At 41.9% G+C, this 27499-nt stretch overlaps 1 protein-coding gene across 1 annotated transcript; it reads right to left on the reverse strand.

Moving 5' to 3' along the window:
• Positions 1-3918: 3918 nt before the first annotated feature.
• ankrd16 (ankyrin repeat domain 16) lies at positions 3919-27325 on the reverse strand. Its single transcript, XM_043714063.2, has 7 exons — positions 26318-27325; positions 21262-21482; positions 19297-19339; positions 16839-16947; positions 15503-15664; positions 7134-7212; positions 3919-4276 (listed from the first exon to the last, which is right to left on the reverse strand). The coding sequence occupies exons 1-7, from the start codon at positions 26653-26655 to the stop codon at positions 4116-4118; spliced, it is 1113 nt and encodes a 370-aa protein (XP_043569998.2). The 5' UTR covers positions 26656-27325; the 3' UTR covers positions 3919-4115.
• Positions 27326-27499: the final 174 nt, after the last annotated feature.

Raw genomic sequence — 27499 nt, forward strand, 5'->3', positions numbered from 1 at the left:
CATACAAAGAGCCTATCTACCACTTGTCCCTCAGGATCTTATATATTTCAATCAGGTCATCTCTTATTCTTCTAAACTCCAGTGGACAAAGGTCTCGTCTGTCTAATAGGTACTTGTTGTACCTACATGGTATCCTTTGGCAATTCGCAAACTAGGATGCCTTGATCTTTCTCTGAATCACAGATCTTTGCAATCTCTCACCATTTCGATACGATTCTTCGTTAACATTCTTCCTAGCAAAATATAAAATTTCACATTTTCCCACATTATACTCCATCTGTCTAATCTTTGCCAATCAATTAACTTATCTGGAACTTGCTGGAGAAACTCAGCAGGTCTGGCAGCATCTGTGGAGAAAAAGCTGAGTGACTGTTTTGAGTCACTGGCTCAAGTCTCTGAAGTCAATATGTTGACTCTGTTTTCATTCTACAGATACTGCCAGACCTGCTGTGTTTCTCCAGCAATTTCTCTTTTCGTTTCAGATTTCCAGTATCTGGATTTCTTTGTTTTAATTGTCAATTTTTTTTGTGGAATCCTTATGTCATTTCAGAACTTACTCTCCTCCCAATCTTTGTTTCATAAAAACTTGATTACTCATTTTATTAAGATGACTATTGTGGAAATTCATCCTAATAGCTCACGCCAAAGAGCAGACAGGAAATTCCTCAGTTACGCAGGTGAGTACACTGGCTGCATCCATATAAATCATGAACAGGGATGAAGTTTGTTGCTTGTGTTGATGTGAAAAATGTTTAGACCTTGTCAGCAGCATTCCTCACACAAGAGACAAAAGCATTAAGATAACAGCGATTGGTGCTGACAACAGAGACAGGAAAGGATTTATGAAACTGCTGACTTAGTCCTTTTATACACAAACATGGAGGTTCCTGCCAACTACATGGTTATCTCATGATGAAGAGATTTGTAAATCATTGGTGAAGGGAACACAATGTAGTTATCCCCACTGCATTGCAAGTGCATTTGCTCATTCTGCTAACTATCCTGCTTTCCACTTTCCATCAGTTACCATGTTTACAAAATGACAGGACATTAGATACAATCAAATAATTTGGGTTCACTAAATCAAAAGCCCTGGAATTCTCTCCAAAATCTTTGACTCCCCAACTCTGCTTCTTTCAGACCTTGCTCAAAACCTACATCTTTGATGCAGCATTTGATTCCCTGCCCTAAAATCTCCTTTGGCATCTTTCACATTCAGTTTCCTGTTAATTTATACTTCCTTGAGACAATTTACACTAAAGTTAAAAAATTAATATATGCTGTAGGTAGCACCTTTATATCTTTGGGATGTCCTTATATAATTCACAGTTAATGAACTATTTTGCAATGCAATTACAAATAAATAGGCAAACACATTGAATTTGTACTTAGAAAAGTATTAAAAATATCATATGATTAAACAAGTTTAGATGATCTTTGTTGAGAGATGATTGTGGTCCAGAAACAGATAACTCTGTTCCCTTTCAAATAGCTGAATTTTTCCCTTTTACATTTACCCGAACAGAGAACTTGGACCATGGTTAAACATGTCAACAGAATCATTCCTGATGACACAGCTTTCAGTATCTAATCAAGTAATTCTTCTCTTATGGGATAAACAGCAAAAATCTACAGGATCTGTCCATTTTGATAGTTTATAGCTAGTTGCTATTTTATGGACATGAGCTTTCGAAACAGACTGTGTACAGCACAAGTAGAGACTAAAATCTGATTGTATCTGCAAACTCAGCAAGCAGCAACTCTTTTGTTTAGTTGCTGTTAAAGCAGATTTTAAATGGTCTTCAGGGATTTAATTACTTTTTTAAATAAAGTGTGATTAGTTAAAGGCATTTGACTCATATCTTAATTAAGGTATTTTAATTTGGCATTGGCTCCAAATTACTGCTTTTGTTTCTCTATAATTAGAAGGATATGTTGATGGGGTTAGGTGAAATGGCATGAGAGGACACTTGTGGAGTATAAGCATCAGCAAATGGCCTGAATTTGTGTTGGACATTCTATGAAACGTGACAAAGGTATTTACAGTGTGACAACTGAGAAGTATTAAATGAATATCTTATGTGTTATTTCACATATATAAGGTAACATGCTTTAAAAGTGCAGGAGTATTTTTAAAATTTATTCAAGGGATAACATTAGCACAAGCAAGATTTAGACATTTTCTAAACAATCTGTGATGTGGAGGAGCCGGTGTTGGACTGGGGTGGACAAAGTTAAAAATCACACATCAGGTTATAGTCCAACTAGCTTTCAAAGCACTGCTCCTTCATCAGGTGGTTATGGAGCATAAGACAATAATTCTTTGTCATAAGGTCTTATGCTTCATAATCACCAGATGAAGCAGTGCTTCAAAAGCTAGTGCTTCCAAATAAACCTGCTGGACTACAACCTGGTGTTGTGTGAGTTATAACCGATTCAATCTGTTCAGAGCTGTTATTACATATGTCTGGAACAGATAGCACTTGAATCCAGACCTCCTAGTTCAGAATTAGGGACACTACCACTGCACCACAATGACCAGCATTTTTTGTTTATTTAGCTTTTTTTTAAAATCAACCTACTCGCAGATGTTATGACACACCTCTTGTGACAAAGCTGCTCCTATCACAAAGTTATGCTGTCCTTGTTCTTTTTTCCCCAGAGGTTGTAAAAAACACAGACTCAGAAAAGTCTAAGTTGAAGGGTTTTAGGGCCAGTTTGATTATAGCTAACAGATACTGCCTCAGGAAACAGGCTTTTATGTTTCTGAAAAAAATCACTTGTACAATGAAAGGGGAGTGGTCAGTTCTCCCTGCTGAACTTTTCTCTGGTTTGGATCGGTTTTTAGCAGTAGCGTTTGGAAGCTGCTGGACCCAAAGAAGCAGGTCCAGGCTAGTACTCTCTCTGTGATTTCTCTCCTATAAGACGCTGTTTTTGATCTTTCCTTTCGTGCCAAGGGGTGTTTATAGGGATTGTTGCAAGTATTGGGAACAGTATCATTAAGTTGGATAATCTGTTGGGTTTTTGGGTAGGTTAAGTTATTCTGTATTCTGTTCTCTTTTGTTTGTGTTCCATTTGGTAATCTTATAAATAAATTCTGTTTTGTTTAAAACTAAGTGATGTGACCAGCTGCATCACTTCTGGAATGTCTATTTATACCTGCTTAAAGTTAGGGTCTGGGCTACTTTCTTGTAATGTTTTGAGGGGTTTGGCCTGGTCCATAACACTCTGGAGCAGGTGTGACTTGAACCCAGGCCTCCTGGTCCAGGGGTAGGGACTATACCTCTGCATCATAAGAGGGCCGCATGGCCAGCATTTATAACCCATCCTAAGTATCCTGAATTGAGTGGCTTTCTGGGCCATTTCAAAGACCATTTGAGTGAAAACACATTGGTGTGCATCTGAGATTCACATATCAGTTAGACCAGGAAAGTATGCTAAATCTCTGCATTACGGACATTGATGAATAAGGTATTCCTGACAATTTGATAGTTGCAGGATCACAATTACTGGCTTATTTTTTCAAAAATCAATTTATTAACTGAATTCATATTTCTCAGCTTCCATGGTGGGCTTTGAACTCATGTCTCTGATCATTATTCCAGGCCTCTGGGTTACTATATCCATGTCACTAAATTGGCACCACAACCAAAATGCTACCATTGGCATACATTAGGACAGGAAAGGGTGCATTCACCAATTCCAGCTTCCCAGCACAGCACTGTGCTTGAAGGTAATGTCAAAGTACTCTTGATTGGTGCTTCACAACTGGGTCAAAGGCTAAATTGCAAATTTCTGAGTTCAGTTACAGGAAATTGGCAAAGAAGAAGGACCAGATCTGGAAGGGAGTCGGAAGGGGGTAGGATATGTACGTCCAGACTGATATATTTAAGGAGTAAAAGAAATTTACTGCAAATATAGTTGGATAAATATATTTTATTTGCACAAAAACCAAAATAACTGCAGATGCTGTAAATCAGAATCATAAACAGAAGCTGCTGGAAAAGCTCAGCAGGTCTGGCAGCATCTGTGAAGAGAAATCAAAGTTAACATTTCAGGTCCGGTGACCCTTCCTCAGAACGTGAAATGTTAACTTAGATTTCTCTTCACATATTTTATTTACAGTCTGTAATGTTGTGTAGAACCTTGAGTGCTTCAGGTTTCTTGAGCAGCTGGCTTGCTAGCATTCCACTGTCATCTGTAGAATCAGTTAGTCCAGCAGCAATAAGCTTTTTTATACAATTGGTATGCTGGCCTGCACAGGCCATGTGCAAAGCTGTAAAAGAAAGAATTTGGGTTCATTTATTTGATTTTACAACCACAGAATATCCCAAAGTGTTTTCAGTCAATGAAATACAGTACTGTTCTTTTGAACTGTGGTCACAACTGTAAGGTAGGAAACACAACAATCAGTATATATAAGTTCAAAAAACTGTTTCCATGTTGTTGGGTTAAGGAATAAGAATTATCCAGGGGGGGAATTCTCCAAATAGTCCCATGGGATATTTTATGTTCCCCAAGACAAGAGATGGCATGTCAGTTTACTATCTTGTTCAAAAGATGGAATCTCCGATAGCTCTGGCTGAGATATTAGATTTTTTCTTAGATTCGATTACTTACAGTGTGGAAACAGGCCCAACAAGTCCACACCGACCCTCCGATGCGCAACCCACCCAGACCCATTCCCTTACATTTACTCCTTCAAGGACTCTACGGACAATTTAGCATGGCCAATTCACCTAACCTGTACATTTTTGGACTGTGGGAGGAAACCGGAGCACCCGGAGGAAACCCAAGCAGACACGGGGAGAATGTGCAAACACCACACAGACATGTTACTCTAGTCTCTGAAGTAGCATCTGAACTCCCAGCTTTCGAATTGGGAGGTGAGCCATGTATAATTGGAAAACATATTTTACCAACCCCACACTTCAAGTGAGAATTAAAAACAGAACAACTTTTGTTTCTACCTATTTCCTTCCTCTTTCTTCTCTTCATGCTTATATTATTTTTTTCAATTCTTACTTTCATTTTGCTTTTTAACTTGTGTTTTTTCTCAAATGATCATTTTACAATTCATGAAGCCTCCAGTCATTCTGTGCAAGAAGATAAATAACTAGTTCCTGGCCATTGTTTATGGTACTCTTAGACCAGTCATTACTATAAATTGGAGCACTGCCACATGTCACCTTCGTTCCTGAGGACTATGATTTTATCTCTGCGCAGTGGAAATAATTTTATCCCACTCTCGAATGAATCCAGTAATATCAGAACTCACCATTTGAAGAACTGAGGGAGAAACCATAATCAAAGTCTGTGATATAATGTACTAGAACCAAAATACCTATCTTTTCACCTTCATAACATCAGCCTTCTCCTGCTTTCCCTCTCATGACCATGTCACCTATTGTTCATGTGTCAAGCAAATAAGACGTTCTTTTTATTCCCACTAATGTGAAAATGTAAATCGCCTTGAAAAATACCAAAAGGAGGGGGAGAAGCAACATTTGAGTATGTAATTTATTGTGGATAATACAAAAGTATCACTGGATCTTTTTAAATGGAGGGACAATATTGATTTAGAACTCTTCTACTGTAAGGTCTAGTTACCTTAAGACCAAGGTAACGGTCTTAAGGTAGCTAGCCCTTAAGGTAGAAGAGGCTCAAATCAATATTGTCCCCCCTCCAAGGTAAGGGGTGGTGCGGTGGTTCAATGGTTAGCACTACTGCCTCACAAGGCCAGGGAACCGGGTTCAATTCTACCCTTGGGTGACTGTGTGGAGTTTGCACATTCTCCCCGTGTCTGCGTGGGCTTCCTCTGGGTGCTCCAGTTTCCTCCCACAGTCCAAAGATGTGCAGGTTAGGTGAACTGGCCATGCTAAATTGCCCAAAGTGTTCAGGGGGTGTCGGTTAGGTGCATGAGTCAGGGGAAATGTAGAGTAATAGGGTAGTGGAATGGGTCTGGGTGGGATACTCTTTGGAAAGTCAGTATAGACTTGTTGGGCCGAATGGCCTGTTTCCACACTGTAGGGATTCTAGTAAAGGCTGTAGCCTTGGGTAATTCTGGAATCTTTTCTACCTCTTTAACTAACTAGTGAGGAGCAGTATGTTTGTTGCTATAGTAATATCCTTACTGTGCCATTTCCCTTACTTGCAGCGACCAAGTATACCCCAACTTTTGTCATTTATCTCAAGAGGGTTGGAATATAAAAACAGCGATGTGCTACTGAGACTTTATAAACCTCTGGTTAGGCCCCATTTGGAGTACTGTGTCCAGTTTTGGGCCCCACACCTCAGGAGGGACATACTGGCACTGGAGCTTGTCCAGCGGAGATTCACACGGATGATCCCTGGAATGGTAGATCTAAAATACGAGGAATGGCTGAGGATCCTGGGATTGTACTCATTGGAGTTTAGAAGGTTAAGGGGAGATCTAATAGAAACTTACAAGATAATACATGGCTTGGAAAGGGTGGACGCTAAGAAATTGTTTCCGTTAGGCAAGGAGACTAGGACCCGTGGGCACAGCCTTAGAATTAGAGGGGGTAAATTCAGAACAGAAATGCGGAGACATTTCTTCAGCCAGAGAGTGGTGGGCCTGTAGAATTCATTGCCACGGAGTGCAGTGGAGGCTGGGACGCTAAATGTCTTCAAGGCAGAGATTGATAAATTCTTGATTTCACAAGGAATTAAGGGCTACGGGGAGAATGCGGGTAAGTGGAGTTGAAATGCCCATCAGCCATGATTAAATGGCGGAGTGGACACAATGGGCCGAATGGCCTTACTTTCACTCCTATGTCTTATGGTCTTATGGTCTAACTCAGGACAAAGGACTGTGATTGAGTTGGACGGCTGTGTTGAAGCTGCACCCTCCTTTTGCACTGTCAAAATCAGGGAAACCCAGGCTCCCTTTGATCTTCTCCAGTGTTTGCCTTTTCATCAGAGAATATCAGATGAAATCCGGTGTATATGCCGTACTCCTTTCATTTCTTTATTAGCAATTAGGATGACTTACATCATCATCAAAATTAATTTAGCAAAAGTGCACCATTTATAAAGCAGTACAAACAATAAAGCCGTGGTAGTGTCCTGTATAACTTCAGCTTAACAATTGAGTGAGTTAAAATACTTACCAGAACGGCCTTTGACATCCCTTGCCTGTATGTCAATTTCTAACATCAGCAGAGTCTCTATGGTGTTAGTATGTCCCTCCTTTAAGACAATAAAACAAGTACAGGTTGGTACGGTTATAGGATGAATATATTTGTTTCAAATATTTCACAAGCAAGCAAAGTTACTCAGCTTTGTTTCTGCAGGTTGCAATTAGTGGACGTAGTGTAAAAAGAAAATGTCAACTGCTTTGATAAATTTTAAATGCAGTGTGTTATGTTTAAGTAAGTGAGATAACCCTGTTGTGTGTATCTCCCAGTCCTTAATTAACCATCTAATGTGAATGCAGCTTGTGTAGTAATTTAATGCTTATGGGTTTTCAAGACAGATGAATAATTATGAGAAAGTGAGGACTTCAGATGCTGGAGATCAGAGCTGAAAAATGTGTTGCTGGAAAAGCGCAGCAGGTCAGGCAGCATCCAAGGAGCAGAAAAATCGACATTTCGGGCATAAAGAAGGGCTTATGCCCGAAACGTCGATTCTCCTGTTCCTTGGATGCTGCCTGACCTGCTGCGCTTTTCCTGCAACACATTTTTCAGCTCAGATGAATAATTATCAGCAGTAAGAAGTTCCACCACTGTACTCTCTACTATCATCAGCCACAAACATTGAAATAATATTGTTAGGTCCATAACACACCCTGGTAACATACCAAGAACTAGTGTTCAGTTCCAATCCAAAGCTGTGAAGAGGACATAAAAAAGCTATAAAGGGACATAAATGGCACACACGAATGGACAAATATCTGGCAAATGATGAATAATGAGGAAAAATGTGAAATTGCCTATTTTAGCAGGAGGAATAAAAAGAAAGCATATTATCTAAATGGTGACAGAATGCAGAGTTTCAAGATGGAGAGGAATCTGGGTCCAAGTGTATGAATTGCAAAAATTTAATATGCATGTATAGCAAGTATTTACGAAAGCTAATAGAATGTTATTGTTCATTCTGAGGGGAATTGAATACAAAAGTAGGGAGGTTTTGCTACAGTTGTGCAGGGCACAGGTGAGACAACATTTGGAGTGTACAGTATTGGCCTCCTTATTTAAGGAAGGGTCTAACTACATTGGAAGTGGCTCAGAGGCAGTTTACTAGACCAATACCTGGAATGTTTCCTCTTGTGAGAGAATCTAGAACGAGGGAACCCTTTTTTTTTCTCAGAAGATCTTGAGTTGTTGGAATACTCTTCCTCAAAAGGCTGTCAAAGCAGAGACTGAATACTTATAATGGCAGAAGTTGATAGGTTCTTGATAGAGATAAAGATCAGAGTGAAAGATTATTGCATTAGGCATGAGTGTAGAGTAATCAGATCAGCTATGATGGAGCAGGATTGAGGAGCCAGGTGGCCTATTCTGGCTCCTAATCCATATGTTTGTACAGGCTCAAAGGTAGACGACAGAGGGTGGTGGTGGAGGGTTGTTTTTCAAACTGGAGGCCTGTGACCAGTGGAGTGCCACAAGGATCACTGCTGGGTCCACTACTTTCCATAATTTATATAAATGATTTAGATGTGAGCATAAGAGGTATAGTTAGTAAGTTTGCAGATGACACCAAAATTGGAGATGTAAGGGACAGCAAAGAAAGTTACTTCAAATTACAACGGGATCTTGACCAGATGGGCCAATGGGCTGAGAAGTGGCAGATGGAGTTTAATTTAGATAGATGTGAGGTGCTGTATTTTGGGAAAGCAAATCTTAGCAGGACTTATACACTTAATGGTAAGGTTCTCGGGAGTGTTGCTGAACAAAGAGTGCAGGTTCATAGCTCCTTGAAAGTGGAGTCGCAGGTAGATAGGATCACGAAGAAGGCGTTTGGTATGCTTTCCTTTATTGGTCATAGTATTGAGTACAGAGGTTGGGAGGTTATGTTGTGGCTGTACAGGACTTTGGTTCAGCCACTTTTGGAATATTACATGCAATTCTGGTGTCCTTCCTATCGGAAGATATTGTGAAACTTGAAAGGATTCAGAAAAGATTTTCAAGGATGTTGCCAGGGTTGGAGGATTTGAGTGTAGGCCATTTTCCCTGGAGTGTTGGAGGCGGAGGGGTGACCTTATAGAGGTTTATAAAATCATGAGGAGCATGGATAGAATAGGTAAACAAAGGCTTTTCCCTGAGGTGGGGGAGTCCAGAACTAGAGGGCATAGGTTTAAGGTGAGAGGGGAAAGACATAAAAGAGACCTACGGGGCAACCTTTTCACTCAGAGTGGTACGTGTATGGAATGAGCTGCCAGAGGAAGTGGTGGAGGCTGATATAATTGCAACATTTAAGAGGCATCTGGATAGGTATATGAATAGGAAGGGTTTGGAGGGATATGGGCTGGGTGCTGGCAGGTGGGACGAGATTGGGTTGGGATATCTGGTTGGCATGGATGAGTTGGACCGATGGGTCTGTTTCCATGCTGTACATCTCTATGACTCTGTGTTCTGCCTCTAAACTATGTGACAGAAGGCTTCTGTTGCTACAGCGATATATTTAATGCTAGTAAGTTCCCATATTGCTAGCTTACAATATTGTCTGTCCTTTGCTGGAGGACTCCTGCTGGTAGCTTGTCCGGTATGCTGAATTAATCTTCATCAGGGAGAGTGATTCAGGGACCATAGTAGAGTGGGAGGGCTGGCTGAAAGTCCTGTCATCCCACAATGCAGTCACTTCACATGTGATTCATGTGGCATTCATTTAAGTTTCTCATGTGGAATGGTTTTAAAAGCTTTCCGAAAATCCAAGTCAAGTGCATCATAGTGAATTGCATTTTGTACTGTTACAGAGACTCACTTCACCTTCAACCACAAGACCTACAAACAAATCAACGGGATGCCTATGGGATCACCAATATCAGGACTTATAGCAGAAGTGATTATGTAGAGGTTAGAATGAACAGCCCTGGCCATGATCCAGCCTAAGCTTTGGGTCTGCTATGTGGATGACACATCTGTCATCATGAAATGTGACAAACTAGAAGAAACCCACAAACACAAACAACATCCTCACCATTATAAAGTTCACCAAAGAGGAAAAGCATAACAACCGACTCCCCTTCTCGGATGTCACTGGAGAACGAAAAGTCAATGGAGAACTACAGAGCAGCATTTACAGGAAAGCCACACACAGACCAGATACTCAACTACAGAAGCAACCATCCCAACACCCACAAATGGAGCTGCATCAGGGCATTATTTAAATGAACCACAATACTGCAGCACCCCAGAACTACAAGAAGCTGAGGAGAAACATCTATACAACATACCCAGGAACAACAGATACCCCGATAAGTGCAGTACACCGATTCCTGCACAACAGACTTAAACAGGAAGACACAACATGCCCAGAGGGTATAGCCATTCTACCATACATCAAAGATATTTCAGAGATGACAACCAAATTACTCTGGTCCCTTGGCATCATGGTAGCCCACAAACCTACTGCCACACTGAAACAGCTCCTGATGAATTTAAAGCTCCTGATGAGGTGTACCAGCAACCAGCAGAGCGAACGTCATTCACATTTACAAAATACTCTGCAAGGACTGCAACAAATATTACATTGGACAGATGGGAGGAAATTAGCCACCAGATATATGAGCACCATCTAGTCACCAAAAGACATGACCAACTATCACTAGTATCCATACACACAGGTGAAGAGAGATACCAGTTCAACTGGGACAATACACCCATCCTTGGACAGGCTAAACAAAGACGCGTGGGAATTACGAGAGGACTGGCATTCAAACTGGAACTCCATGAACAAACATAGATTTGGACCCCATTTACCAACCTCTCAGGAAGAAAACCGGAAATGATAGCACCCACCACAACAAACTGAGACAAATAAATTGCAAGCAGGACAGAACACCAATGTTTCATTGGTGGCTCACTGACGACATTAAATAGAACATAAAATGTTACAGTGCAGTACAGGCCCTTCGGCCATCGATGTTGCGATGACCTGCGAAATTACTCTGATGCCCATCTAACTGACAATGTTCCATTACTATCCATATGTATGTCCAATGTCCACTTAAATGCCTTTAACGTCAGCGAATCTACTACTGTTGCAGGCAGGCCATTCCACGCCCCTAGTACTCTTTGAGTAAAGAAACTACCCCTGATATCTGTCTTAAATCTATCACCCCTCAATTTAAAACTATGTCCCCTTGTGTTAGCCTTCACCATCTGAGGAAAAAGGCTTTCACTGTCCACGGTATTTAACCTATGATTACCTTATATGTCTCGATTAAGTCACCTCTCAACCTTCTTCTCTCCAATGAAAACAGCCTCAGTTCCCTCAGCCTTTCCTCATACGACCTTCCCCCTCCATACCAGATAACATCCTGGTAAATCTCCTCTGAACCCTTTCCATAACTCTCATATCCTTCCTATAATGCGGTGACCAGAACAGTACGCAATACTCCAGGGGTGGCCTTACCAGTGCTGAAAATGTGTTGCTGGAAAAGTGCAGCCGGTCAGGCAGCATCCAAGGAACAGGAGAATCGACGTTTCGGGCATAAGCCCTTCTTCAGGAATGAGGAAAGTGTGTCCAGCAGGCTAAGATAAAAGGTAGGGAGGAGGGACTTGGGGGAGGGGCGTTGGAAATGCGATAGGTGGAAGAGGTCAAGGTGAGGGTGATAGGCCGGAGTGGGGTGGGGGCAGAGAGGTATGGAAGAAGCTTGAAGAAGCTCTCTTCCTCCCTCTACAAGGTCCTTAAAGAAGCTCTCTTCCTCCCTCTACAAGGTCCTTGAAGAAGCTCTCTTCCTCCCTCTACAAGGTTCTTCCTGACCTCTTCGCCCCTACCCCACTCTAGCCTATCACCCTCACCTTGACCTCCTTCCACCTATCACATTTCCAATGCCCCTCCCCCAAGTCCCTCCTCCCTACCTTTTATCTTAGCCTGCTGGACACACTTTACTCATTCCTGAAGAAGGGCTTATGCCCAAAACGTCGATTCTCCTGTTCCTTGGATGCTGCCTGACCTGCTGCGCTTTTCCAGCAACAAATTTTCAGCTCTGATCTCCAGCATCTGCAGTCCTCACTTTCTCCTCGCGGCCTTACCAGTGTCTTGTACAGCTGAAGCATGACCTTGTGGCTCCGAATCCCCCTTCCAATAAAAGCCAACACACCACATGCCTTCTTAACAACCCTATCAATCTGGGTGGTAACTTTCAATGATTTATGCACCTGGACACAGAGATTTCTCTGTTCATCTACACTGCCAAGAATTTTACCATTAGCCCAGTATTCTGCATTCCTGTTATTTCCTCCGAAGTGAACTACCTCACACGTTTCTGCATTAAACTCCATTTGTCACTTGTCAGCTCAGCTCTGTGACTTATCTATGGCCCTCTCTAACCCACAACATCCTTCGGCACTATCCACTGCCTACCTTAGTGTCATCTGCAAATTTACTAACCTATCCTTCTATGCCTAACTTCAGATCATTTATAACAATGACAAACAGCAGTGGCCCCAAAACAAATCCTTGCGGCACACCATTGGTAACTGAACTCCAGGATGAACATTTCCCATCAATCACCACCCTCGGTCTTCTTTCAGCTGGCCAATTTCTGATCCAAACTGCTAAATCACCTTCAATCCTGAAACTCCTTATTTTGTGCAATAGCCTACCGTGTGGAACCTTATCAAATGCCTTACTGAAGTCCATATATAGAGGAACCTCGATTATCTGAACGAGATGGGTGGGCACTATTTCATTCGGATAATTGATTTATTTGGTTAATTGATTTCTTCTGGGGCTCGGAGTTTCCTGTGAGGTCTGCTCCCCGTTCAGGAGATTTGGCAAAAGCACACTGCGTGCGAGACCTAGCCCCCTGCCTGCCCCCATCTGTCAACAATGATAACATAAAGATCGAAGCCAAAGGCTCTGCAATCTCCTCCCTGGCTTCTCAGAGAATCCGAGGATAAATCCTATTCGGCCCAGAGGTCTTATCTATTTTCAGATCTTCCAAAATTGCTAAAAACTCCTCTTTGTCAACCTCAATCCCATCTAATCTTGAAGCCTGTATCTCTGTATTCTCACTTTTCCAATGTGAATATGGAAAATTTTGTCACCCATGTTACCTAGCATGGGTGACAAAATGTCTGAGAACAATCCCACCAGCTCAGCAAGCAAACTTACAACCTGACACTTTTATATTTAATATTGCTTGAAGGACTTATGTTTGGAAAATAGATTTAATTTTTGTGAACATGTCTGGAGTGGTTCATTTCAAAGAGGTCTTTAATGTTCACTGTGGACATCGATGATTTTTTTAATAAGGCTTCCTGTAAATCACATGACTGGTGAGAATTGCTTGTTTTGCTGTCGTCCACTGCTGGGATTGTCTTTAGCAGTAACTGTCTTGGAGAGGAGTTTGTGTGATTTGTTTCAGTTAGAGGAAAGCTTGCTGAGAACAAGCTGCCCAACCATTCTCTCTTACTTCTGAAAATAAATCCTTCTTGTTGAATTCAGGGTGAAACCTATTTGTGTTTTTTGAAAGATTGATTGATTGAAAGAACATCAAGGAATTGTATTCTCTGAGCAAGATGAGTCTGCAAGGCACACTGTGGCTCAGTGGTTAGCACTGCTGCCTCATAGTGCCAGAGACCAGGGTTCGATTCCAGCCTCAGGCGACTGTCTGTGTAGAGTTTGCACATTCTCCCCTTGTCTGCGTGGGTTTCCTCCGGGTGCGTGGGTTTCCTCCCACAATCCAAAGATGTGCAGGTTAGGTGAATTGGCCATGCTAAATTGCCCATAGTGTTCAGGGATGTGTAGGTCAGGTGCATTTGTAGGGGGTAGATGTAGAGTGGGGGAGTGGGTCTGGGAGGGTTACTCTTCGGAGAATTGGTGTGGACCTGTTAGGCCGAAGGGCCATTTCCACACTGTACGGATTCTATGACTGAATCATACATTATTAGTGAGTTGACCAGACATGCCAGAACATTAGAGGAACAGACTCTGAAACAGTCAACGTGTTACCTGTTTTGCCTTCAAAGATAACCTATTGGCAAAATGTTTTTTCCCAGAAAGCTGGTTTCTTTCACTTTTCCTGAAGAGAAAATATGCATCTATTTTCTTGAGTTTCACAGAATCATAGAGATGTACAGAACGGAAACAGACACTTCGGTCAACTTGTCCATGCTGACCAGATATCCTAACCTAATATAGTCCCACCTGTCAGCACTTGGCCCATATCCCTCTAAACTCTTCCTATTCATACACCCATCCAGATGCCTTATAAATGCTGATATTGTACCAGCCTCCATCACTTCCTCTGGCAGCTCATTCCATGCATGCACCACCCTCTGCAAGAAAAAGTTGCCCCTTATGTCCCTTTTATATCTTTCCCCTCTCACCCTAAACCTATGCCGTCTAATTCTGGACTCCCCCACCCCAGGTAAAAGACCATGTCTATTTATCCTATCCATGCTCCTCATGATTTTATAAACCTCTATAAGGTCACCTCTCAGTCTCCGATGCTCCAGGGAAAACAGTCCCAGCCTATTCAGCCTCTCCCTATAGCTCAAATCCCTCAAACCTGGCAACATCCTTGTAAATCTTTTTGGGACTGTTTAGTACATAAGTATTTGTGCTTCTATGCTACTGACTGTAAAAGGTAACTGATTATTGTGTCTTCATTGCCTACCTTTTGTTTTTATAATAAATCTAGAGTTGTATTTATGAAGAAACCTGGCTCATAGATATTGTTGTTTAATACCTGACATAGACAAGGTATTTAACTGGTCATTTTGGTAACTGGGAGAATATATTTTGTGTAAATTATGACTTGTGGAATATAGCCACCAGAGTAATTACTTGGATTTTCCGATCCAGAGGAATTTGCATTATGTAACCCTGTACAGGATTCCATGCAAACAAACAATGAGCTCTGTTATAGGAAGCTAGACATGGATAAAAATCAAGATAAAAATAGGTTTCGGCCAGGTGTCCACATTGTGTAAGGTGGTGAGGGCTATTTGTCTTGAAGTCAGCCACATGGATGGATAATCACAGAATTTCTGCCAAAGAAGGAAATTTCACAGAGATGCAGCTGGCTTTATCTTGCTGTTTACATAATTGTATAAAATCACTCAAGAAACCATACTTTCATCACACTTACTTTCAGGGATGGATCAAATAGTTTTGTAAAACCTTGAGGAAGACGTGTCTTAATGTGTTGAGCTGAGCACATCACTGGGCACTGACAGACACAATTGCCTCATTTGACAGGGATGATTTGCAGCTTTCTAGAAGTGCTGTTGCCATGACAACTGGGCAGCCTAGCGCGCGCGCACAGCTCAGCAGTTATCCCTGACGTCATCTCTTGATAACTGACCTTTGCTGCATAATGCAGTGCTGTTAGCTTTAGTTCCGTGGCTCTTTCATTTACATTCACGCCAAGCTCGGTGACCAGGAAACGAATGGCTTCATCCTGGGCAGTTACCGTGGCTCGGTGCAGAGACTGAGCCCCCAGGGCATCAGTGGCTAAGAAATCAGCCTGAAATAGACAAAGGGATTTGTGGGTCACCACAAAAGTTGAAACGCAGCTAACGTCTTTTCACACCATCGTCTGACCTAACAAAGCCGACCTGTTCTTTTAGCCAGAATGTAGTCTGAATGTGGAACAAACAATCAGGAGACTTTCAAGTGAATAACACAGATGCAGAGGGGAAGCTAGATGACCACAGTAAGGAGAAGTGAATAGCAGGACATGCTGATAGGGTGAGGTGAACAAAGGTGGGGAACATACTATGACATAGCCAAGCAGAGCCAAGTACTTGATGTCTGTGCTGTACATTTTATGTCACTTCCCAATCAGTTTTGCAGTTAGACTTAAATTAAGATAGATTAAAGACTAGATTAGAGTGGTGCTGGAAATGCACAGCAGGCCAGGGAGCATCTGAGGAGCAGGAAAATTGATGCTTCGGGCAAAAGTCCCAGCCTCATTCCTGATGAAGGGCTTTTGCCTGAAACGTCGATTTTCCTGCTCCTCGGATGCTGCCTGACCTTTTCCAGCACAGCTCTAATCTTGACTCCAATCACCAGCAGCTGTAGTACCCACTTTCTCCTAGATTAAAGACTATACAAGGTCCCAGTGCTACCCAATATATTTTTGACAGATGAGGGCTATGGGGTGGTTGCGGGGTTGAGGTGTTGAGTGGGCTGGTGATGGGAGATTGGAAAGGGGATTTGACACCACAAGGATTTTACTAATTAACAGCATAGGCTTGAGGGGCTGACTGGCTTACTTCAGGTCCCAAGTTCTATCCAAGCAGAGCACTCAATCAGTAGCTGTACATTTCATAAGCTTAATAGTAAGTATTAATATAACAGTATTTTGAAGCTGTTTCTCAAGGATTTAAAGGAAAGTTAGTTAAAAAATTACGGGAGAAGAGGTAGGAGGATATGATGATAGAATTAGATAAGGCAAGGTTGGATGCGTTGAGGCTCATGTGGACCTGGCATAGTCCTGCTGGGCTGAATGGCCTGTTTCTATGCTGAACATTCAATGTAACACACAATGTTAGTGCAAGTTGTCTAGCTGATTGTCCAAGCTTAATGAGATGACCTACCTCTATCCCTATGCTGGTGATACAGACTTCTAAACCAGGTTTCCATCCAGTAACATTACACATCTAACACTCTATTCAGCAAGTCTGACTGGAACTCACTTTGTGCCTCTCCAGCAAGAGTTTAGCAATCTCAATGTGGCCATTCTGGACTGCATCCATGAATGGAGTGACTCCACAGCTGTCTTTAGCATCTGGCTTGTAAGCACACCTACAAACAACAAAGAAGAACATTATAAAGCTCACATTGCCCAATGTCCCAAAGCATTTTTGAGGAATTGTTTTCATACTGACGCCTAGGCTCAAATGAATTTCACAAGTGTATTCCATTTTGGTGAGATCACAACTAGAGACCAACACTCTCCTCAACTGCTGCCAAACACTTACTCACCCACGTTACAGAGGCAGGGCTGTAGAATGACTTGGATTGGGATTTGAATGTGGGAAGTTTAGGGATGGTGCTATTAATGAAGATAATAGCTCTAAGTTCAGGAAACCAGGATGTGGAAACAGTTTATGTATCAGGTAAAGGCAAAAGTTACTTGCATGATTAGTGAACACCACACTGTAAGGTGGACCATAAGGGAGGAAATAATGGTAGCTTGTCAGAAAGTCAAGGTGAGAACTGTGGCAGATTTTATTTTATTCACTGACTGGAAAAATCAGGTAGACAAAGGTAGCCTTGATGAGCAAGGCATGGAATCTCTTCGGAGTAGTTTCTTAGAACAGCATGTTTTGGAACTGGCCATACTAGGCCTGGTATTGTGCAATGAGAACATTACCTGGGTCTCTGGGTTACTAGCCCAACAATAACACCACTTCACCCTCACCTCTGGAATCTGTGTACAGTTTTGGTCCCCTTAGACAGGATATAATTATATTAGAAGCATTTCAAAGAAGAGTCACTTGATAAATTCCAAGGTTGTCTCTTATGAGGAAAGGTGGACAGCTTGGGCCTATATTTATTTGAGAAGGTGAACTTGTTGAAATGTAAATGATCTTGGGGAAACTTGATAGGATGTATGCAAAAAGGATATTTTCCTTTATGGGAGAGGCTAGAACGAGGCAAAAGTAAAGTTTTAAAAATAAAATGTCTCCCATTTAAGATAGGGACAAGGGTTTTTTTCCCCTCTAAGAGGATTATCAGTCTCTGGAACTGTCCCAAACAGCACCAGAGGCAGGGTTACCAACTATTTTCAAGGCTAAGTTTGACAGATTTTTGATTGAAATGGGAGTCAAAGAGTGTATGAAGTAGACAGAAAAATACAGTTGCGGTCACAATTAAATCAGCCACGATCTTAACAAATGGTAGAGCAGTCTTGAAGGGCCGAATGGCCTACTCCTGCTCTGAATTCATACGTTCGTATGTATTCCAAGCAGTAAGCTGCTCAAGAATGAAAACAGCTGCATTTTGTTCCCAAATATTGTATTCAGGTTTTGCTGCACTGAATTTCCTAAACATAAATAATTAGGAATAAATAATTAAAATAAACCAAGATAAAAGCTCAGACTAGTTTCCTGTATCAGGAGCATTTTCCATTGATTCAACACAATAGACCCTTGTTACTTCCAGTGTTCTGAACAATGATGATATTGCTTGGGAATTATGTTCCTAACCTAGTTATGGTGACAATAGGAACTTGCCCCCCCAGCTTTTGAACAACAAGGATATAACAGTGTAAATGCAAAATATTGCAGTTTCTGGAAATCCGAAACAAGCACGGACAATGCTGGAGAAACTCAGCAGATCAGCATATTTGTGAAGAGAGAAACTGTTAACTTTTTGAGTCATAGATAGAGTCATAGAGATGTACAGCATGGAAACAGACTCTTCGGTCCAACCCGTCCATGCCGACCAGATATCCCAACCCAATCTAGTCCCACCTGCCAGCACCCAGCCCATATCCCTCCAAACCCTTCCTATTCATATACCCATCCAAATGCTCTTAAATATTGCAATTGTACCAGCCTCCACCACTTCCTCTGGCAGCTCATTCCATACAGGTACCACCCTCTGTGTGAAAAAGTTGCCCCATAGGTCTCTTTTATATCTTTCCCCGCTCACCCTAAACCTACGCCCTCTAGTTCTGGACTCCCCGACCCCAGGGAAAAGACTATTTGTTACGGATGCAATAATGTTAACAAAATACGTTTAACATGCTGCACTTTTGGGAGGAGATTGGGAAATTGTACTTGTACTGTTCCATGTCCGCACTGTTGTAGACCTCAGTATTGCTTAGTTGTCAGGATTGAATATTCCTGAACATATTTCTACTGAAGTCAGAATGACAAGGCTGAGGGGCATCAAGCAGCACTATGTGCCCTAGACCCTACCTCCACTGGGAGGTTAGCAGTATTCATCAACGCAGCATGGAATCCAGATATCCAGCCTGGTCTGCACACTGCAAAATCTGCATGGCATGGAGTAACACAATTTTAAAGACAGTTTGGTTTTACTAACATGGTCTGGTGCACTTCCCATGAAAAATTTGGGATTGGACTCGGCGACTATTATGTACTTCGGTAAACAGCTTCATCATGTTAGTAAAAATGAGCTTACCTTTCTAGAAGCAGCTCTGCAGCTTCAAAGTGTCCATGCATAGCTGAATAAAAAGAAAAACAATTTGCAAGTGCAATCAATGAGTGCTGTTCTTGCAAGGCTGTTGACAACCAGCTACATCTCAAAAGGGGCATTGTGTGTTTCCTGAAAGACCATTTTGCTAAATGTTTGTTTCCTCCTCATCACGCACACAATATGATCTGTGTCCAATGATTTATCGTTTTGCAAACAAAAAAATCACCATGCCGTAAACAATGCACAGCACTATGGCCCAGTGGGCGGCACTCTCAACTCCGACTGGGAGGTGGTGGGTTCAAGTCCCACTCTGGTGACTTGAGCTTAAAACCTAGGTTGACAATCCAGAGGGATGGCTGCACTGTCAGAGCTGCCATCTTTTAGATGAGGCATCAAACTGAAGCCTGGTCTGCTCTCTCTGGTGAATATAAAAACCATTAAAGAGCAGGGTGACACTTCCTCTTGTCCTAGCCACTATTAATCACCGAATTGTTACAGTGCACGAGGAGGTCATTTAGCCCATTGTACCTTCATTGATTCTCTTCCCTTGTGCCAATCTCCTGCCTTTTCTCCATAACCGTTTCCCTCTATCTCCTCACTGACATCACTAAAATAATTGATCTCATCATTTATCAAAATGTTGCTTTGATGAGATTTGAACTCGTTGCCTAGAATACAAATCCGGTAATATAACCCCCATGATGTTTGCACAGAGAATATTGAATTAGATGAGATAAAGGGTGATCAGTGTTTCTTGAACTCGATCCTGACAAGGGATCAACAACCTGGGGGTGGAGGTAATGGGCAGAAGAAGATTTTTAAAAAAAATCTCAGCTTCCCCACAAATAGGCACAGTTTATTTGAAAATGGTGATGTAAATTATTCAGCACAAACCTTGTAGTATGTTTGAAGGACATACATTCTTCTCTCTCACAATGATAATTCCTTGGGGACTCATCATACACAGGCTTCCTGCTATTAAGGCTGTTTTGAAATCATGGCTTGAATTGCATTCTATTGAGCCACACTGGGAACATGCAGTGTTTCTCATTGACGATAATGCAGGAGTTGCCTAGCAACACCACATGTCTGGCCTGCAGCAGGGTAGGGAATTGGCATTCTTATGGATTTTCTCCCCTTTTCTCAATATCATTGTTATTTGATCTTGGTGGATTTAACCCTTCAAGGGTTGCTGTGGATCAGTTTTGTTCTACAGAGATCCACTGTCACATCACCTACCATCCCGGTGAAATGAGAGGCCTCTGTTAACACTTATCTTTAATTCTCACCAGAGCTGGCAGTACTGGTCACTGCTGTATTCCTCTAAATGTCATCATATTGCCTCAAAACGTCCCTGCTCCTTCAAGCAGCTTTTCCCCACTACTGCCTCTCCCCAACACCAGCCCTCCAATTTTTTTTTGTTCTTTCACGAGATGTGGGCTTCACTGGCCAGGCCAGCAAATATTGCCCCTTCCTTCATTGCTCAAGAAGCAGTCCATGTCTCGTGGAGATACCAATGTTGTTAAGGAGGGAGTTCCAGGATTCTATCCAGGTGACTGTGAAGGAATGGTGATATGTTGATATCATATGAAAGGCAGTATGGTGTGTGGCTTAGAAGGTAGCTTGCAGGTGGTGGGGTTATCATATATTTGCTGTCCTTGTCAAAGAGTCATAGAGTCATACAGCATGGAAACAGACCCTTTGATCCAATTCGTTTGCACCAACAGATTTTTTTTAAGATATAGAACCTAAGCAGGTAGGTGGAATTAACTTTTGTGCTAACAGAATTGTGGAACAGAATGGAGGGGCTGAATGGCCTCCTCCTGTTCCTCTGTTACCATTAACCTATATGAATGAGAAAACCTATTCACTGTTCATCTACCATAATGTACATTACCATTCAGTGCACACTTGACATCTAACACCACAACCAATGCCTGGTCAACTTACCTACAGTGTGTAGAGGAGTCCTCTGTATTTTGCTCTCCACATCCCAGATATTTGGGCTGACCTCAAGAAAGTACTGGATAATTTTGGGGTCGCCCTCTCGGCAAGCAATATGGAAACTGCTCCAGCCATCCTTGTTAGTCAGTGCCAGACTCGCCCCACTCGTAATCAGGTCTTTAATCACTTCAAGGTTCTTCCTGGTGCAAGCCATCATCAATGGTGTCCTACAAGGTATTCCCAGAAGTTAACCCTTTGCGCATTTAAGAAGCTTCACCCCTCCGACTCTCTTGATTCAGTAAAGCAAAATGACCACTTGGTGTAACATAGATTCGGTCAGACTAGAAAAGTCACCTGTTCATTCTTCATCTCCCACAACTCTTCCCAGGGTCTCCTGGGAAAGAAAGCAATTTACATACACTTTATCCCATCTCATGTTACACAGATGGTACAGCACAGAGAATCGGGCCCAACGTATCCATTTTAATGTTTATGTTCCACAATACTCTTTACATATGATCCTATCAGCATATCCCTTCCTCCATCCACTTATCTAACTTCCCTTTAAAAGCATCTATACACCTCAACTACTGCCAAGGCACTGAGATCCAATCACAGTCTTGATAAAGATGTTCCACTTAAATTTCCCATTGGATTTATTAGCAACAATCATATACTTATGGCCCATGGTTTTGGTTTCCCTCCACTAACTGTTTGCATCTGTTATGAAATCCCTTATAATTTTAAAGATGCGTATAAAGTTATCCTTAAATCTTCTCTTTTATAATGTGCCTTTCCCTGCCAGCTAAACCCTCATAATATTGGGCATCATTCATTTTGGCAATCTTATTTGGCACCTTCTCCGATGCATGATCGAAGCTCGGACATGACCCGGTGCTAGAAGTGTGCCTAACCAGATTGCACAACAGGTCCATTTACCATGCTACCCCATGGTGGGAAGGCCAGATGCAGGTTAATGACCATTCTGGGGAACACCTCTGCTCTGTCTGGATGTGCATCTAGCTTTGCATTGCTTGATGTTTTTATTGCTTGTTCTAAAGTGGCCTTTCTGTCTCTGGCAACATTCTGCAGTTCTTTTTGTAAAGACCACTTTAATTTTTGAGTCTGTGGACTAAAGAAGGAACTGTGGGAGGAAGTTAAAAAAAGACATTGGAACTCATTGTGTTTTGTGTCTACAATATTACCTTAGTCAAGCAGCAGGGCTGATGCAAGACATCTTCGTCTATGCGTGTGTGAAGCTCACGGCAGCTTTGCCCAGTGATAGAATGCAAGTGGGTGGGTGAGGAAAGGTATGTCATGAAAGTCACCCTGTAGGGATGGTGTTGCGTAATAAGGGTGGGTTTTGTGTGGGTGTAGCCTTGATTGTGTTGGGTGTAGGGATGTTGTTTGGAGGGGTATGTGGACTATGTTGAATGGAGGGTGTTGTTTGGAAGGGTATTTGGGTTGTGTTGGGTGTTGGTTGGAAGGGTATGTGGACTATGTTGAATGGAGGGTGTTGTTTGGAAGCGTATGTGGGTTGTGTTGGGTGTAGGGATGTTGTTTGGAGGGGTAAGTAGATTGTGTTGGGTGTTGGTTGGAAGGGTATGTGGATTATGTTGGATGGAGGGTGTTGTTTTGAGGGGTATGTGGATTGTGTTGGGTATTGTTTGGAGGGGTATGTGGATTATGTTGTGTGTGTTTTGGAGAGGTATGTGGATTGTGTTGGATATAGGGATGTTGTTTGGAAGGGTATGTGGATTGTTTTGGATGTAGGGATGTTGTTTGGAGGGGTATGTGGATTGTGTAGGGTGTTGTTTGGAGGGGTATGTGGATTGTGTTGAATGTGGGGTGTTGTTTGGAAGGGTATGTGGATTGTGTTGGGTATAGGGATGTTGTTTCGAGTGGTATGTGAGGCCCTATTGGGTTTAGATGGTGTATTGTGGGAAGATTTCAATGGTATCCATTTTACCCCCTCTCTACTTAAATAGGGCTTCACCTGATGAAGAAGCAGTGCTCCAAAAGCTTGTGATTTCAAATAATTCTGTTGGATTATAACGTGGTGTCATGTGACTTCTGACTTTGTCCACCCCAGTGCAACACCAGTACCTCCACATAATATTTAAATGCTGTTATTATCTTAACATGTTCCATTTTGAAAAAAAGGGATTGCCCCAGAATATGAATTCCTCTGCAGAGTGAATATTTCCAATATTATCAGACTTTGCTTCAGATTTTGTCATAATAATTTGTATCTTTTAACTCTTTATTGTTCAATCCACGTCTGAGCACCATCTAGTGTCATAGAGCTGTAAGTACATGGGTGCAAGACAATTGATCTTCTGTTACCAGAAAATAAGCTGTTACTGCAAAACCACCAGTCACGTGGTAACATTGGCTTTCTGACATTGTGAACATTATTCATTCATATACAAAATTGGTAATTTCAATACTCCCCAAAACCCGGTGAATTGGGACAACCAAAATATAAATCAGAGAAAATCAATCATCTATATTTACTAATGATCGGAAAAGAAAAGGTGGGTTAACAGAAAGGTAGATTTATTACTGCAGAAAGAGGTCATGTGGCCCATCCTGTTTATACTGGATTTCAAACATTTATTTGTCAACTAGCCATCAACTGTGGCTCCATAAAGGAACTCCCACTTTTGAGTCAAGACACTCTTCAGCTCATAAGCAAAGGCTGACACTCCTATGCAGTACAGAGATGGTGCTGCACTGTCAGAGGCGCTGCCTTCCAGGGAAGACATTAAACGGAGGCAGGTAAATGTAAGAGATCTCAAGAAGAGCAGGACACTTCAAAATGCTTTGCAGGCATTATTTATAAAATAATTATTATTGCAATATAGGAAGCAGTCAGTTTGTGCACAGAAAAATCCCATAAACAGTAATTAAATAAATGGCCAGATAATTGTTTTAATGTTGGTTGATTGGTTACGTATTGGTGTAGACACTGCAGGGGCCTCCCCAACTTCTCCTTGAAATAGTGACATTTGATCTTTTAATATATTTATTTATTACAGTGTTTGATTTTGGTTTCCTTATTTAATGAAGGACGTAAATGGGCTGGAAGCTGTTCAGAGAAGGTTTACTAGATTAATACATAGAATGGAAGGGTTGCCTTATAAAGAAGGATTGGGCCAGCTAGACTTGTATTCACTGGAGTTTAGAAGAGTGAGAAGCAACTTGATGGAAAGATAGAAAATCTCGTGGAGTCTTGACAGGGTATATGTGGAGAGGAGGTTTCCCCTAGTGGGAGAATCCAGAATGAACGGGTAAAAGTTTAAAAATAAGGAATCACCCCTTTAAAACAGAGATAAGGGAAATCTTTGTCTCACATAGTGTTGCTCTTGAGTCTTTTCCTTTAAAGGCCATAGAAGCAGAATCTTTGAATATTTTAAAAGCAGGAATAGATATATTTTTGGTAAGGTATGAGACAAAAGGTCATTGGGAGTAGGTGGCAATGGGAAGTAACCAGAAGACCTACTGTACTGTGGTGCAGACCTAAGGGGCTGAGTGGCCTACTCCTAATTCATATGTTTGTATACATCTTCTATATCTGCCTGAAATGGAGTTCATCCCTTGACTATTCTCATTGACTGGAGATCCTCGATTGGAATTGCTAACCTGGGCCCATTAAGGAGCCCTGGCTGACAGATATAAACAGGCATGCTGAGGCGTCACGGTGGCCCAGTGGTTAGCGATGCTACCTCAGCGCCAGGTTCACAGGTTCGATTCCCGTCTCAGGCAACTCTCTGTGTGGAGTTTGCACATTCTCCCCGTGTCTGCGTGGGTTTCCTCCGGGTGCTCCAGTTTCTTCCCACAGTCCAAAAATGTGCAGGTGAGGTGAATTGGCCATGCTAAATTGTCTGTAGTGTTTAAGTAAAAGGAGGGAAAAAAACAAACAGGAATGCAGGCCTCTTGTGATGCAATGGTAGTATCCCTATCCCTGTACTGGGAGATCCAGGTTCAAGTCCCACCTGTTCCAGAGGTGTGTAATAATTTCTCTGAACAGGCTGTTTAGGAAAAATAGGCTAAATTATGGGAAAAAAAACTGGAGATTCAGCATTGCCATTATCAGGTTTTGCGTGTTATTGGTCCACTGAACAGATGGGTATTTTCCTAGTGGTGGAAATATTGAATAAAGTTCCCACACAATAGTGTCTTCTTACTGAGTTGCACACACACAACATAGATGTTGAGGGGAAGTGTGAACACTGCTACTGTGTAGTGGTAGTGTGGGGGCTGGGCAAAAGAAGTAGAGAAAAAGAACTTAATAAGAGATTCAGAGGGTCTCCTCATTCTCGGAATTTATTCTGAGCTGGATAGTCAGAGTCAACATACTGTGCAAATGTGAATAAAGAGTAACTTAGTGACGGGATAGCAGGCCCTGTGCAGATATCTTTAACACATGATTTTTAAAGTTCTTTCATGGGATATGGAGGTTGCTGGCTAGATTGACATTTCTTACCCATCCCTCATTGCTCTTGAAACAAAGGGCTTGCTCGGCCATTTCAGAGGACAGTTAAGTCAAGCACATCACTGTGGGACTGTAAAGTTGAACACTTTTACTTTATCATTCTGCCTTTATATTCTATGTTTTGGTTTATTTTTCTTTATTTTAAGACAGCGCCAGACATTAGTGAAACTGTACAACACTTTTCACTGCATTTTGTAACAGAATACATGTGACAATAAATTTTTAAAAAATCAAGGACATAGTTCAGACCAGATAAGGGTGGCAGATTTCCTTCCCTGGAGGACAAAATTGAATCAGATGATTCTTTATGGCAACTGTCAGTGGTTTTATAGTCACAATTAGGATAGCTTTGAATTAACGATTTTATTGGATTAAAATCTTACCATCTGCCATGGAGCATTCAAACCCTAGGTCCACCCAACCTTAGCCTGGGGTTCTGGGTTACTAATCCAGTGACATTACCACCATGTCACCAGCTCCCCTTGTTGCAGGCCGTCTTCATGTCAGGCAAACAAGAAAGAACAAATAGCTTCTTCTCCGTTTTCAAACAGTGCTGCCACTTACCAATCAGCTTTCTTCAAACAGTCAATCCTGGCCCCTTGGGCCAGCAGGTAGCTCACACACATTCTGTGACCCATCGATGCTGCTTCATGCAAGGCTCGCTTGTAGTCGCTGTTGACCAGTTCAATGTTGGCACCGAGCTCCTCCACCAGGTATTTAAGGATCGGCAGATGCCCATACCTGGCAGCATAATGCAGCATGGTGTCACCTGATCTCCCAAAGTGACCCTTCAACACTGCATCCAGAACACCTTCATCTTTGCCCAATTCCTCCTTGAGATGGGAGAGATTGCCCTCTTGTATTGTTCTAATGAGATGCTTGACTTTGCCTTCACAGGTCATCAGTTGTAACTCTCAAAGGAAATTGCTCTTACAAGAAAAAAGTTCAACTCTCACTTGTAACAATCTGCATACAAACTCGTCTGCTGGTGCTGTAAAACCTGATATGAATCTCCAAGTCGAAAGCTTTATTTCCTCCTTCTCCTGAGATGACTGACTCCCTCATAGAAGCAGGTCCTCAATACTAATAGAGACCCTCTGAGGTCTCACCCTGATGACTTGTTATTTGCACACATGAATCCTTATCACAAAACACGACTTCTGTTCAATGCTGTCTTCTTCGAGCCAATGCACATACACATATTCAGCTGTTTCAGCCCCACCTCCAGACTATCGTGGACCGACTAAAAACATTCCCTGGGAGTTCTAAGTCAGGAATTGCCCATCAGCACAAAGGAGAAAAGATAGGGTAGGTTAACATTTTGGAGCTTTGAGCAACCATTGTCAGTAGCGATTTGATTCAGCCAGAATTTCGAACAATTGAAAATAAAAAAAAACTCTTATCAGTTAAACATGTTTATATGGGTGAACCGTCATTTTAAACCCTCAGATAGTCAACATTTTCTGTGCAAGGGCCCTCTGAAATGTATCAATATTTGCAGGGAAACCCTCGGAACTGTATCAATATTTGCAGAGAAACCCTTGGAAATGTATCAATATTTGCAAGCAATCCTCGAGAAAAGTGACAGTGTCTACAGGGAAGACTGTTAATATTTACTGGGATCCCGCAGTCGAACATAATGTAACTGCACGGGATTCTCAAAAGTATTTACAGTGAGTGCGTCAATCAGAGGAGCTCCCGAGATGTAGAAAAGGATCGAAAAAGGTCCCCAAAAAGAGAGGCTTC

This window comes from Chiloscyllium plagiosum, unplaced genomic scaffold (assembly GCF_037043375.1).
Source record: "Chiloscyllium plagiosum isolate Xiang-an unplaced genomic scaffold, Cpla_swu_hap1 HiC_scaffold_23, whole genome shotgun sequence".
Classification (NCBI taxonomy): domain Eukaryota; kingdom Metazoa; phylum Chordata; class Chondrichthyes; order Orectolobiformes; family Hemiscylliidae; genus Chiloscyllium; species Chiloscyllium plagiosum.